Source organism: Vicugna pacos, chromosome 3 (assembly GCF_048564905.1).
Source record: "Vicugna pacos chromosome 3, VicPac4, whole genome shotgun sequence".
NCBI classification, from domain to species: Eukaryota; Metazoa; Chordata; class Mammalia; order Artiodactyla; family Camelidae; genus Vicugna; species Vicugna pacos.
This window is the reverse complement of record NC_132989.1, coordinates 5,888,406-5,901,102: the sequence shown is the minus strand read 5'-3', so window position 1 is coordinate 5,901,102 and position 12,697 is coordinate 5,888,406. Positions and strand designations below refer to the sequence as shown.

Genomic DNA, 12,697 nt, shown 5'->3' with positions numbered 1-12,697 from the left:
AGTAAGTGTTTACATTAAAATGCCAGTTATCTCTAAACTGAGGTTGGAAATGACCTAACTGTCACTTGTTATATGGCAGGTGAGAGTTCCTAGTTGGGAGCAGGCACTTTGGGGATGGCAGTGAGACACTCCCCATCACCAGCTGGAAACCAGCAAAAGGCCAGACTAGTGAGATGGAGCAGTGGGCACAGGGTTCTTTATCTCAGGGTTTGTAAGACCTTTATCCTTAGGGTCCTACTGGTCTCCACTTCATCCCAGTGTAACCCCTATGCATGGGGTCCAAATAATGTCACATATCTGATTTTTCTAACTAGTTATTTGGGTCTTGAAATGTTTAGTAGAGCAGAAAATCCTGTATTTTCCTTTGGGGACTTTCTTCTATAATCTTCCTCTTGAATTTTCCAGGAACCTAAGGGATTCCCTGAGGCCACAGTGATGGTCCTCTCCCACAAGGCACTGGGGCGGGACGAGGGCGTGCTAATCATTCTCTTGTTTCCCTTGATTCTGTTGCTGCAGCGTTGGTACTAAAACTAGTTTTAACAGGATCTCCTCAGCAGCTGAGTCTGGGGTCTGGATGTTGCTGTCTAAAGACCTTTAATAAAATTTTAAAAGAAGAAAAGGAAAAAGAAACTGGTCCTGCAGTCAGGTCGTTCCTGACCTCTGCTCCCGGGATGCCCGTGCTGATCCAGTTTCCGCGGTCTTCGTGGCCATCGACACGTAAACTTCAGCGTGACGGCTTGTTTAGTTCTCATACATATGCTTGTATGAGGTCATATATGTATAAATGAGTTTAGCTGCAAGTGATATACTAGCTGAGGTGTCCTGAATTATAAACCACGAAGAACAGCTAATCACCATAATTTGTAACATTTTCTGAAAACTGCCACATTTAAATGTTACACCTATAAAAAAAACACACATTGGGTTTTATTTGGGATTCTCAAATAGTTCCAGCATTAAAGTTCAAGAACAAATTATTCCACCCTTCCACTATTTCTCTGAGCATCTGAGGGATACATTATCTCATTAAATCTTCATAATACTCTTATGAGTATTAATAACAAACTGCCTAACAAGACAGTAAGATCCCAGTTTTATAAAGGAAGAGTTTGAGCTGAAGAGAAGCACCTTTTCCAGGAACAAATAGCTGTTGTATAGTTATAGAGCTGGGACTTCTGAGTTCGAGACACTTTCCATGTGTCAGGCTCGCTCTAGTTAACTTACTGAGCTGTACTGCCCTCAGTTCATGACTACTTCACCTTACTTTTTTTCTTTTTTAATTATACATCCTAAATTTAAAAGTGTAGATCGTACAAATTTGAAGTTTATGGGACAGTTGAAGTTTTGATATTACCTCTGATATTGTCTGAAATAATCTTAAGAATTTAATATACTTGGTAATTGTTTTTCATATTAGTATTCAAGTAGTAATATTTATCCCATTTTTTTTACACATAGCCTCTACCAGCTGATTATTGACTACAGAGACGGAAATATACCAGCTACTCCCCCTCAAAGTAGCGACCTAGGACAGAGTTCTGGTAATAAGTTACTCTTGTTGGGCCTACCATAGATAATGAAAGTAAGATTGAGGAACTTTTGATAATGAAAGAGCAGTGAAAAAAGCCAGTGTGTAAATTTCATGTGTTTTTATTTCTTTCATTAATTTTTTCTTAATGGTCTAGTATTCAGAATTATTTAAGAAGTTAATTGTAGGTAATTAAAAATCTGAGACAATATTGTCTGAAAAGAAATTCATTTATTTAATCATGGCTCCTGAAATCCCATATTATATCTTTGTGTAATTAAGAAAAACAGGGTTTTAACTTTGTTGTACATTTCCTCTAACATTGTAACAAGCTGGCCTTGTTACAGAACTGGATCTTTTGATTTTTACAGCAAATGGATTACATCGGGTAAATGAATGCTAGTTATTGCATAGTGATTAGTCTCACTAAAAAGTGATTGTCTTTAAAACTGGGAGCTCAGCAATACCTTCCTGGTGCTGTAAACAAATGGCCAACAATTAGAACTGCACAGCTGGGCCAGTGTGCAGCATACTAATAAGAGATTGTTTTTTAAAGATACCTAGTGATAGTGCAGAAGTCAGGAAAGCAGTGCCTTGTTGAGAAGCACGGGTTACTTTTCGCATCATTACACCAACAAGGTCTCTTTCTTACCTATTGCATTCCCCAGAAGTGCAAACAGAATGAGATAGTTTGCCTTCCTGAGAGTCAGATGTTTTCTTCTTTTTGGGGGATACTTGTCATGAAACTATGTTTTGTTGGAACAAGATTTTCTATTGCCATTAGTTAAGGGATTGTCATAATAAATACTCAAATAGCACAACTCAGGACTCAACAAATTGTAAGAAAAGCAAAGAAGTGCTTCACATAAAAAAAAAAAAAAGAAGAAGAAGGCTGTGTTGCCTAGATGTGACCCCTAGGGTGCTGTTCGGTCTGAACTGTATGAGGGCACATTTAACTTGGTAGACCTGCATCAAGCAAAGAACTTCTGTTGCAGGAAATACAAAGCTGGAATAGACAGAGTTTTGGTCTTCAAGGTGCTCAAAACACAACAGAGTTCTCCCTGGTTAATGTCTATTTTTTTAAACAGGATTTTCAAAGAAAACATTCTTATCTGTTAATTCATCCACTTAACAGACGACTCTCAAGTGTCGTTTAGGTACTGAGCGCCACTGTGATGTTGCAGAATGCAAACAGGTCACAAGCACAGCTCCTGGCCTCCGGGAGCTTGCTACTGTCGTCACCATTTCTATGATTTGCTTTACTCTATTCTGTGCTTCCTGTGTCCCAGAGCCCACTAGGACTTTGTAGCTGTCTTTATATGTATTTTTATTGGTATTTAATATGTGCCAAATACTTTAAGTCCATGGTGAGGAAAGAAGTTTTTTAAAAGTGGGTAGGATGTCAGGTAAGCCATGCAGAGCGAGTAGAAGTTTGCCAGGGAAGGAGGCAGAAGGGCAGTGTTTGGTGGGCGGAACATCTTTGAAGCTTACATTTGGCAGAAAGGACAGTGGTGCAGAGGCTAAGATGTGCCAGTGAACTTTGCAGGATCTATGAGTTTCATTTTGTTGGTGCAGAAAGGATGCTGTAGGAATGGTTGGGAACGAGGTGACTACCTAGCTCAGGCACGCTTCTGAAAGCCTTTCTGGTACTATAGAAAGGAGGAGGTCTGCTGTAGACCTTGGGAGATGTGTCAGAATGCTTTTAGCTGCAAATAATAATAGGAGGCCTAAGTAACAGTGGCTACAGCAACAGGAGTCAGGATTGGTTAGAAGGTTCGGTGATGTCATCAGGATCCCAGACGCTGTCCCTCCTTCAGCTGTGAGGCTGCTGGTGTTTGATGTCGCCTTTCCTGGTCTGCTGATTAGCAGCAGCTCCAAGCGTCATTTTCTCACCTGACAGTATCCGCAGGCGAGGAGGGCTGCTTCTCTCTGCATGTTTCCTGTTAACGAGGAAGAAAACAGAGACGCTTCCGGTAGACTTCCCCTCGCATCTTACTGGCTGGGCTACATCACATGCTCATGCCTAAACCAGCCACAGGGGAAGGAGATGTAGTTACTGTGATGACCGCAGAATAATCATTTCTCTTTTTGCAGCTAAGAAGAGTTTACCTTCTTCTCATTCTGGGGCAGAAAACATCCAAGAAAAGTCGCAATTTTCTGGCAAGGATGAAAAAGAAGAAATGGTTGTCAAGTTGGGAACCAGCAATGGCAGCCGCATGGATCCACTGAAGAATGTTGAGCAGAAGAGTAAGAAGATTCGATTTGAGTCTTAGGGTTCCCTGGTTATGACATAAAGCAGTGATGCACAAGCTTTTTCTATAAAGGGCACAAGCTTTTTCTATAAAGGGCCAGAGAGTCAATATTTTAGACCATGTGGTGTCTGTCACATCTACTCATGTCTGCCAGTGCAGTGTGAAGGCAGCCCTAGACCGTATGTGAGCGAATAGGGATGACCGTGCCCAGATAACACGAGGCCGACAAAGCCGAATGGCAGGGTGGGTTAGTCCCATGGGTGTCGTCCAGAAACACCACTCTGTGTGAGCTTGACGTTGTCAGTTTATGATACTGATTCTACTAATGATTGTCATTCTTTTGTGAGTCTCGTAAAGTTTGGTTGGGATTTTGTTCCTTGTAAACAGCAGTTCACTTCAAGATACCAAATTTGGTTAAACACCCTTTTTTTTTTTTTTTTTGGTAAATATAAAGGAGCGGAAGTGGTTTTTATGCATTAATTACCTACCAGGAGTATACTCAGTATTCACTCAAGTGTGTAGTCTCCAGGTGTGGTCCCAAAGGAATGCTTGTTAATGGAACATTGGTCTTATACTTTCAAAATTATGTATTTTTCTATTGCTGATACGAAGTCTATTTTATTTTTTTCTTTAATAGCGGATTTAGTGGTTGAGGTTTCACCGAGTCATGAAGATACCTCTGTCATCAGGTAGGATTTTATGGATTTTTAAAAATTACATGTTGACTGAGGGATCACAGAGAAAAGAAACAAGGCTTGTTGAGTGTCCTGCTCTGGGTTAGATACCATGTTATGTACTTGGCATTTGTTACCTCGAACAGTCACAACAGCTTTGCAGAGTAGCTGTGCTGTTACAGCTTACTGTTAGTTAACTAGGCAACTGTAGCTTAAGGAGGTTGACTAGTTGACCCATGATTCCATGGTTAGCATAATAGTTGACCTGTGACTTGACCATCAGGCAGCCTGGCTCCCAAATCTGCTTTCTTATCCCTCAGCATAGACTTTTATGACTTGTTTGTTTAAAGAAATGAACTCACTCATTTTTGATGTGTATTTTTGCTCCAAAGAGTTTCACCCAAATATGATACTGATGATTCAAGGCCTACATCAGATGATGACTTAGATCTTGCTCCCAAGGTAAAGTGTTCTCTTGTGAAATTAATTTTTCTGCTCTGAATTTAGTTTTGTGTAGTATTTACTCTTAAAATTTAGCAGTGGTCTGCCTATCATTGTTTTATGTTTGTGTTAGAAAGTTGGTCAGAATAAACCATTTTATAAAAATATGGCAGGTTGATTTTTTTCTTTTTCTTTTTCTTTTTCTTTTTCTTTTTTTTTCCTTTGGTAAATACTGAAGATAAGGCTGAAGCAAAATGGACTAGAAGATATATAGTGACAGGAAAACTGTACTGTGAAAAGGTTTCCCACAATAGAGGAAGTGTGAAGCTTGGCCAAGGATAAGGGTTCTTTGACTTTTAAACCACACTGATGGCACTTGTATAACACTCATGCCTCAGTGACATCTTTAGTGCACACAGCTACTTACTGTGATAATCATGGACTCTTCCTGGGGCCTTTCAGTTCCAAAACTGCATAGCATGTGTCTTTTTTTTTCCCCCTTGGACACTTTTTATTTTGGTATCAGAGAGTTGTGAGGAAAGAGATTTTTGTCTTGTTTGTTTGTTTGTTTGTTTTACTTTATTTCTATCTCTGGTTCTGCATTAAGACTAAAATAATAGTTGAAATTATAGAAATTTTGAAATTAAAATTCTGTTTCTCAAAATCCATAATATAGATTCCTCTGTGTTTTCTAAATTATCCCATTAAGAGTATATTCAAAACTCTTCATCTAATTGAAGAATACATGTTTTCCCTGAAATAACAACCAGCTCTCAAAGTAGACTCTTAATAACAACCATATGCTAAAACCTACTTCAGAATTCTTTTGTATTATAGTTTACAAAAGTATGTCCAGTCCTCGTGTCCCATTCTAAAATTTCAAGTTTCAGATACTTTGTAGTATAGTTATTTACATACTCATTTTATAACCCCTGCATCAGTATACACCGCTAGAGATTAGGGAACCTAATTGTGCATTTCCTGGAGCACCTAGAATAAGGTCTTAAATGTAAGAAGCATTTTAGTATTTTTTGAATGTGAATGCATGAGGAGACATGGACTTCTGCACCATGCTGCAGGTGATATAACATGCACACTCTATCATAATGAAATCTATTTGATGGTTACAGGTAATATAATACACGTACTATGTCATAATGAAATCTATTTGAATTCTAAAAATATGACTTAAATTTCTATTCCCTTTGTTTAGGTTGTAAAAGTTCAGTTGTTATGACAGGAAATATGTCATAAATGCCAAGGAAATAGATAAGAAGTATATGATGAATAGGAATAAGTTACAGGCTGTTTTCCAGTATCTACCAATTGTGAACTTAGAATTTGAGATGAAAACTTTTTAACCTTCTTTTTAGCCCCTTCTCATGTTCCATTCAATCTATCTTTTCAAGCTATATGTTATCCTTAGAATCCTAATTACCTGTTCTTTCTCTAGGTGGAAAGTTGATGTGTTAGGAACTTTCTAAAATCTATTTTTCTCTCTCTCTAGTAATAATTCACAGTGCTCAGGTAGTGAGAGATGACCATGTTCAATTGAGTGACTTCTAGTGACAAAATTGAACTCTTACTTATAGTAGTATTCACAAACAAACGGTTGTAGAGTAATACAAGTCAGTATTATTGGGGATATACTCTGAACAAAGGCCTTTGTTTTATATATCATATATTTTGATATTTTTATAAAATTTGCTGAAGAATAATATATATACTTGCATATGTAATTTATATATTTTATATATAATAAAAAGGTAAAACAGAGGCTTTCATTCATAGTATATCCCTAACAATACTGATACATCACCGATCTATTATATATAAGTGCTGAAATATATGTACTTCTCCACATACCTTGTTACACTTACATTTTCCTTTTTTTCTTGCCTTAAGTTTGTACTTGACTAGTCATGTTAAAACATATATGGAGAGATGTTTTGACTTCACTTTCTCACTTTTACATTTGCCCAGCAAAATTTTTTCCTCATTTTAACCCAAACTTAGTAAAGTCATTCTGTGCCACATGTCATACCACTGCAGACTGCGCTTCTGTTAGTTTTCCAGACTCACCTAATGAAACTGGTGTATGTAGTGCAAAAACCAAGGCTTAGAAGTCATAGGGAATTGGCTTGGGTTCTGAAGTTACATTTTCTAAAAACTAAAGAAAATAATTCTTGGTTAGCCTGGGACCAGCTGTTTCTTTGTTACAAATGAATGTGTAAAACTGTTAGTGAGATTCAGAGAGAAACAGGTTGTACTAAAAAAACAAAAAAAAAACAAAAACAAAAAAAATGGTGTTTTTGTTTGTTTAACCACTTTGACCTTGAAAAGACAGTGCTTGTGACTTCAAAGTATTATTATATTTGGATTGTCAATTAGAGCTGCAAAGAACATTTCAGGAGAAGCAAAAGCATGGGGAATAGTAATAAGTATGTGGGGTTAAAATACCAGCAGTTTGGTTTAGTGATGTTTTACTGAGGACAGCCCATTTCGGGTAGGGAAAATAGCATGCACTGAATACCTTTATGGCGACCGGACTTGAAGGAAGCTAAGTGCAGGGTAGAGGTGACCTATTCCAAGGTGATAGCCGTGGAAAGAGGTTAAAAGAGCCTGAACTCTTGGATCTCGGCAGCTCCTGCCTAGTGGCATGGCACTGTACTTGAAGTCAGCAGACGTAGCATCCTGGCTCTGACCCACTGTGGGATCTTGGAAACACTTGTCTGACTTGTTTGAATGTCAGTGACCTTGTTCAAAAACATGGTACTGATACCTACCTCTCAGGTTATGTGTCATGAATAAAAATGTGGTAACAAATGTGAAAACACATTGTCAACTGTAAAGGGTGCTATAGAAATATAAGACAGAATGATCACAGTGGCCACTAGTGACCTACTGAAATGTTGAGGACACTTTTTTAAAATCTGAAGGACAATAAAATGGGAAAGCTAGAGCGGGCATGGGGAGTTCTCATTTGGGGTACATTATTAATCGATTTGTTTCAAAAACCATTCAGCCTGCAGTTGGAGTGAAAGATTCTGTTCCTAAAAAAACAGGAGCAATGAAGAATTTACAAAGATTCAAACCAGGTAAGTTTTGCAATACAAATTTAACCATGAAATGAAGTACAGTCTTCTTATTCCTAATTCCTTTTATTTTTTCAAATTTAATTGAAAGGTGACACAAGTAAGGCAGATGTTATGATCGGTATCCATGTTTGAAAAATATATATAAGCATAAGAAATAGGTTTTTAAAATGTCAGCTTTGACTCGGACGTTTCTATTGATTTTGGGAGACACCAAAGTGCTCAGTTTGGAGTCCCTGTACTTCTCAGGGATTCTGAGAGACTGATTATTAGGTTCTAAGATTTTTCCAGAGTTTTAAAATGCTTAATTGAATTCTGACCATTACGTGGGGTAAAGCTTCACTTGCTAATATGTCAGTCATATCTCACTTTAATTATTTCATCGAGCGCTATCAGATTGATGATACTTATTTCTGTATTTATTTATTAATGGAGGTCCTAGGGAATGAACCCAGAACCTTGTGCATGCTAAGCATGTGCTCTACCACTGAGCTATTTCCCTAGCCCAAAGATCTTAAGCCAACTGGATGTTTTGATTAGGAGAGTGTTTGTGTGTGGTGTCGTGTCATTGCTTATTAAAAATGATGGAAGTTACTGGTCCTGCCTTAGTATTTGGTAGACATGATCTTTTAAAACAATAATCCTAAAAGTTTTGGGGTTTAGGATATTTTTTATACTATGAAAAATTATTGAGAATTCTGAAGAACTTTTAAGTGGGTTGTATCTATTGATGTTTAGTATATTAGAAAATAAAACTGAAAGATTTAAAAAACAAGCACACAGAAACATTCCATTAGCCATTAGAGCTATGATGTTATCACATGTCATGTATCTGGAAACCTCCATAGCACACTTAACGGAGAATGAGAATGAAAATAGCGTTCAGTATTATTGTGAAATTAGTTTTGACCTCCTGGACTCCCTAGATGGAGGGAACTTGGGGCTTCAGGGCTTCTCAGATGGCACCTGAGAACTGCTGTTTTAAACAGAGCTCATGGATGTGAAATGATAAAGGGGCCCTTGTGATGAAACGGGCTTTAAAGTTCATTTCTACATTTCTTGCCTTTTTTTCTTTAACTTGTCTCTAAAAGTTTAAGTCTGACAACTTAATTCTTTTAAGAAAAGGAAAACATTTTTATTACATATTTCCTGTCTCGTGGCACCCCGTACCCTTTGGATCTAGTTTGTACCTAGACTTACCCTGTTTTTATATGGAAAAAGTTAGTCACTCCAGGCTATCCTTTCTTTTGTAAGTTTATGATGATTATCCAAGGCTTAAGGTAAGAATTCTGAAGATATTGGTATATTGAGGAAAGACTGTCTCATTGTAATGTAAGTAGTACCATTCAGTAAAAGTTTTCTTAAAGCCCGTGTCTCTAGGACACAATACTGCCATGCATATTTAAACGTCTGGTAAATGGCTGGTTAGACATACATTTTGCTAATGAAAAAATTCATATGTTGAAGAATCATAATTATTCATAAAGCTCTTACTGAATATAGACTGTTTTATAGAGAGTGATGAGTGAATCCAAATAAGTAATACTAGGAAATTAAAAGTAGAAAAAAGAGAGACAGTGGTCCCCTATGTGAACAGCAATGACATGTAAAGTACAACCAGCTGGGAAAGAGCAGTGCGTTTGAGGGGAGAGGAGGACGTGGGGCTGCTGCTCTGGGAAGAGAATTCGTACAAGTTAGTCAAGTTTGTTTTGTTATTCACATTCTAATAAGTGGAAACTTCAGACGGGGATTCTACTAGTTTGAGCCTCAATAATGCGGCTGGTAAAAGAGCCAAGCACTTGAAAGTTGATAAATGTCCATTGGTATCACAATCAGTGACCACAAACCAGTCAACACCCACAGAACTGAGGCAGACGGCCCTAGTAGACAAAGACCGGATGAATATTGGAGCCGTGTCTCTGTCAGAAAATGCAGCGCTCCGTGGCCTGTGTGAGTCACAGCTGCCAGAGAACAGAAGCAGCAAAGAAGGTAATAAAGCAGCACAGAGAGCTAGCCATGGCCTACCTGTGCGTGGCTTCACCATACTCTGACTTTGCAGAAATCATTTTGTGGCAGGATCTCCTTTGTGTTTACTCCTTTTATGCAACCTACAACCAGACAATACCTTTTGGCATGAAATTTACATTCATCCTCTGACCAAAGCAACATATTAAATAGCAAAGGGAATTAGGAGAAAGTAAGTTCGTTCAGACTAGTGTTTAGCACAGTCCTGAGAGGGGGTAGGAGAGTGATGTCTAGAGCTTTGTGACTAGTTGGGACACCTAGGTGGGCATCCAAAGATTCCCTTCTGAAAATACGGTTTCTTAGCTTTATTTTTATCTAGCTCTGAATTTATAAATGTTTGTTATAGCCATATTCAGTGTAACTGAAAAAGCACCTCTGCAACTAAATATCAAAATATTTCTAGTATATTCTCTGCCTTTCTGTATTTTAGAAGTGGCTTTCCCAGCGGTAGTGGCAGACATTGGGGATTTGCTACACAAGACCTCCTTCTTAACTGTGTCCACATCGCATATCAGCTTGTTTTATTATTTTTAATGGTTTGATAGGTTGAAAAGGATATTGGTTTTTAAGGAGCACTTTATCACTTAAAAATAATATATGGACTATCAATTCTAATTCTTCTAGGATACCCTGTCTGTTGATTAACCACATCTAATATGTGTTCTACTGTACATACCAATTAATTTAGTGACTTAATCAGTGATATAATCAGAGCTGTAATAATAAGTCATACAATGTTTTTTCTGCTCCTATAGTTTTATCTTTTCTTTCCTTACCTGTAGAATTACTGTCGTATTTACAAAAGATTCTCAGTTATCGCCTATAGTAGTGACTACAAGCTATAAACTCAAAGTTTTTCTAATAAATACTGTTTATACAAAGATACTTTTAAGAGTTTGTCCTCGGCAGCAGAGGAGCAAAGAGGATAGACATGTAAAGAAATAGTTTACAGTTCAGCTGGTGAAGACACACTAGAAAAATCTGTGAAGTACCAAGGTAACTCCAAGGAAAGAGATCCATGTGTCTCTGCAGAAAGACAGCTGTAATCAAGGAGGACTTCACAGAGCAGGCTGAGTCTTCAAAGAGGAAAAGGAACTTGTCAGAACAATAGAGGGAAACATTTCAGATAAAGGAAAGATAAAAGCATAAAAAGTAGCAGTAATTTTGGAAACCATGAATAACATTGCTCTTGAAGCTTGGTATGTTGTTAAAAAGGTACTGTTAGGAGGTAGAGAATAGAGTCTATCGTGACTTTGTATATTTCTACTGTATTTTTAAATTTTGTTTTATTTCTCTTTGTTTTGTTCATGTCTGGTGAATCAATTTGTGAGTGAAACTTTGCGATGTTTGTATGCCTTTAATCTGGTAACATCTAGTATTTCCCAGTTTGTTGAAGTTTTAAATAATTAGAAGTATTTCTTAAAGAAGTAAATATCCAGCTAAAGATTAAGCTTAATTTAAACTATCAATTGATGAAATGTGTTTTATGTTTTTATAAAGATGATGCCTTTTATCTAGCTGTTCTAAGTAGTGAATTTTAACTAAGCATATTCTTTTTTCAGCAGACCTAGACTTAGAAAGGACATCTGAGGAAGAGGAAGAAAGACTTGATGGAAGTGAAAATAACTACTCACTGGTATGTAAAAATGTAAATTTAAATTTCTGGTTTAATACTGTTTTCTATGCTTTAATAACACAGTTCAAAAGAAATTGCCTTTCAAACTAGACTTTTAGAGTCAATAAATAATTATTTAATATTTAGTTTTTAATAGCATTTTATCTAGTTACAAAACTTAAAGTATTGTTAGGATCTATAATCATTTATAGTTAAACTTTATCCTTGGAACTGAGGCAAAAAAACCTTCCTGAATAATGTTTTCCTGTAGTAAAAAAAAATTATAAAAGATAGAGTGGAAAAACAGAAAATCCTCCTTTGTTGTAGAAACATTTACTTAAAAATCATTTAGAAACACTATAGATGAAGTTAGCCTTTTGACAGAAATCAGTTCTTTCGAGAAGTGTCTGTGTTTTTGCTCTCATAAAAAGATAGATATCTATCACCTCTGTACACTGAGCATATTTTATAACTATGTTGGAGACACTGTGAAATAGCATTATTTACTTGTAGGTCAAAGAGCAGATGAATTCTGTGGATTTCCTCGATGACTTAACTCTGTCACCGGGGAGAGCTTCCGAGGATTCCGAGTCGCTTTTCCATAATTTTAAGGACACCCTGAGGCCAATCAAACGACTTGGCCCGGAGAGTGAAGGTAGGCCCCCCGTGTGACTGCACAGCCTGTTCAAGCGTCTCGCGGTGACGCGTGCACACCCAGCGCTGCCCGGGGAGCGCGGCTGCGTCACAGGCCGCGGCGTCTCAGAGGCCTGCTCTGTGTTGAAGCAGAGGCAGACGTGTGCGCTGCCAGCCAGGGGCTGTGGCCGCCCCTCTCCCTGTGCTTTCTGTTGACTCTGCTGCCCCTACGCCTTCACCCGAGGTCAGGTCATCACTGCTTCCCTCCCAGAACGCTGAAATCACCTCAGGACTTTCTTCGCCGCCGCTCCGCCTCCTGGGACCTTGGTCGACACCGCAACCGGGATTACTAGACAGTTTTTAAAATTCAGGTCTTTGTTACCTCCTTGCCTAAAATCCAGCTCCTGCTTCTCGTAGCTCCATGGTTAAAGGCC

The 12,697-nt window shown here is 37.9% G+C and overlaps 1 protein-coding gene across 4 annotated transcripts in view; it reads left to right on the top strand.

The window, feature by feature from the left end:
* The window catches only part of LOC116278425 (ankyrin repeat domain-containing protein 26-like), a 32,080-nt gene continuing 19,383 nt past the window's right edge, over positions 1-12,697 (top strand). Inside the window, exons 1-7 of one of the 4 annotated variants that reach the window (XM_072953130.1) lie at positions 1-1,541; positions 3,623-3,775; positions 4,418-4,469; positions 4,847-4,916; positions 7,921-7,993; positions 11,581-11,651; positions 12,144-12,285. In XM_072953130.1, the coding sequence (XP_072809231.1) occupies positions 3,709-3,775; positions 4,418-4,469; positions 4,847-4,916; positions 7,921-7,993; positions 11,581-11,651; positions 12,144-12,285 (475 nt within the window). In that variant the 5' untranslated portion in view covers positions 1-1,541; positions 3,623-3,708. Of the gene's footprint in view, positions 1,542-3,622; positions 3,776-4,417; positions 4,470-4,846; positions 4,917-7,920; positions 7,994-9,842; positions 9,980-11,577; positions 11,652-12,143; positions 12,286-12,697 lie in introns of those variants that run through there. The other 3 variants (XM_072953125.1, XM_072953134.1, XM_072953139.1) reach the window with 3 other exon arrangements.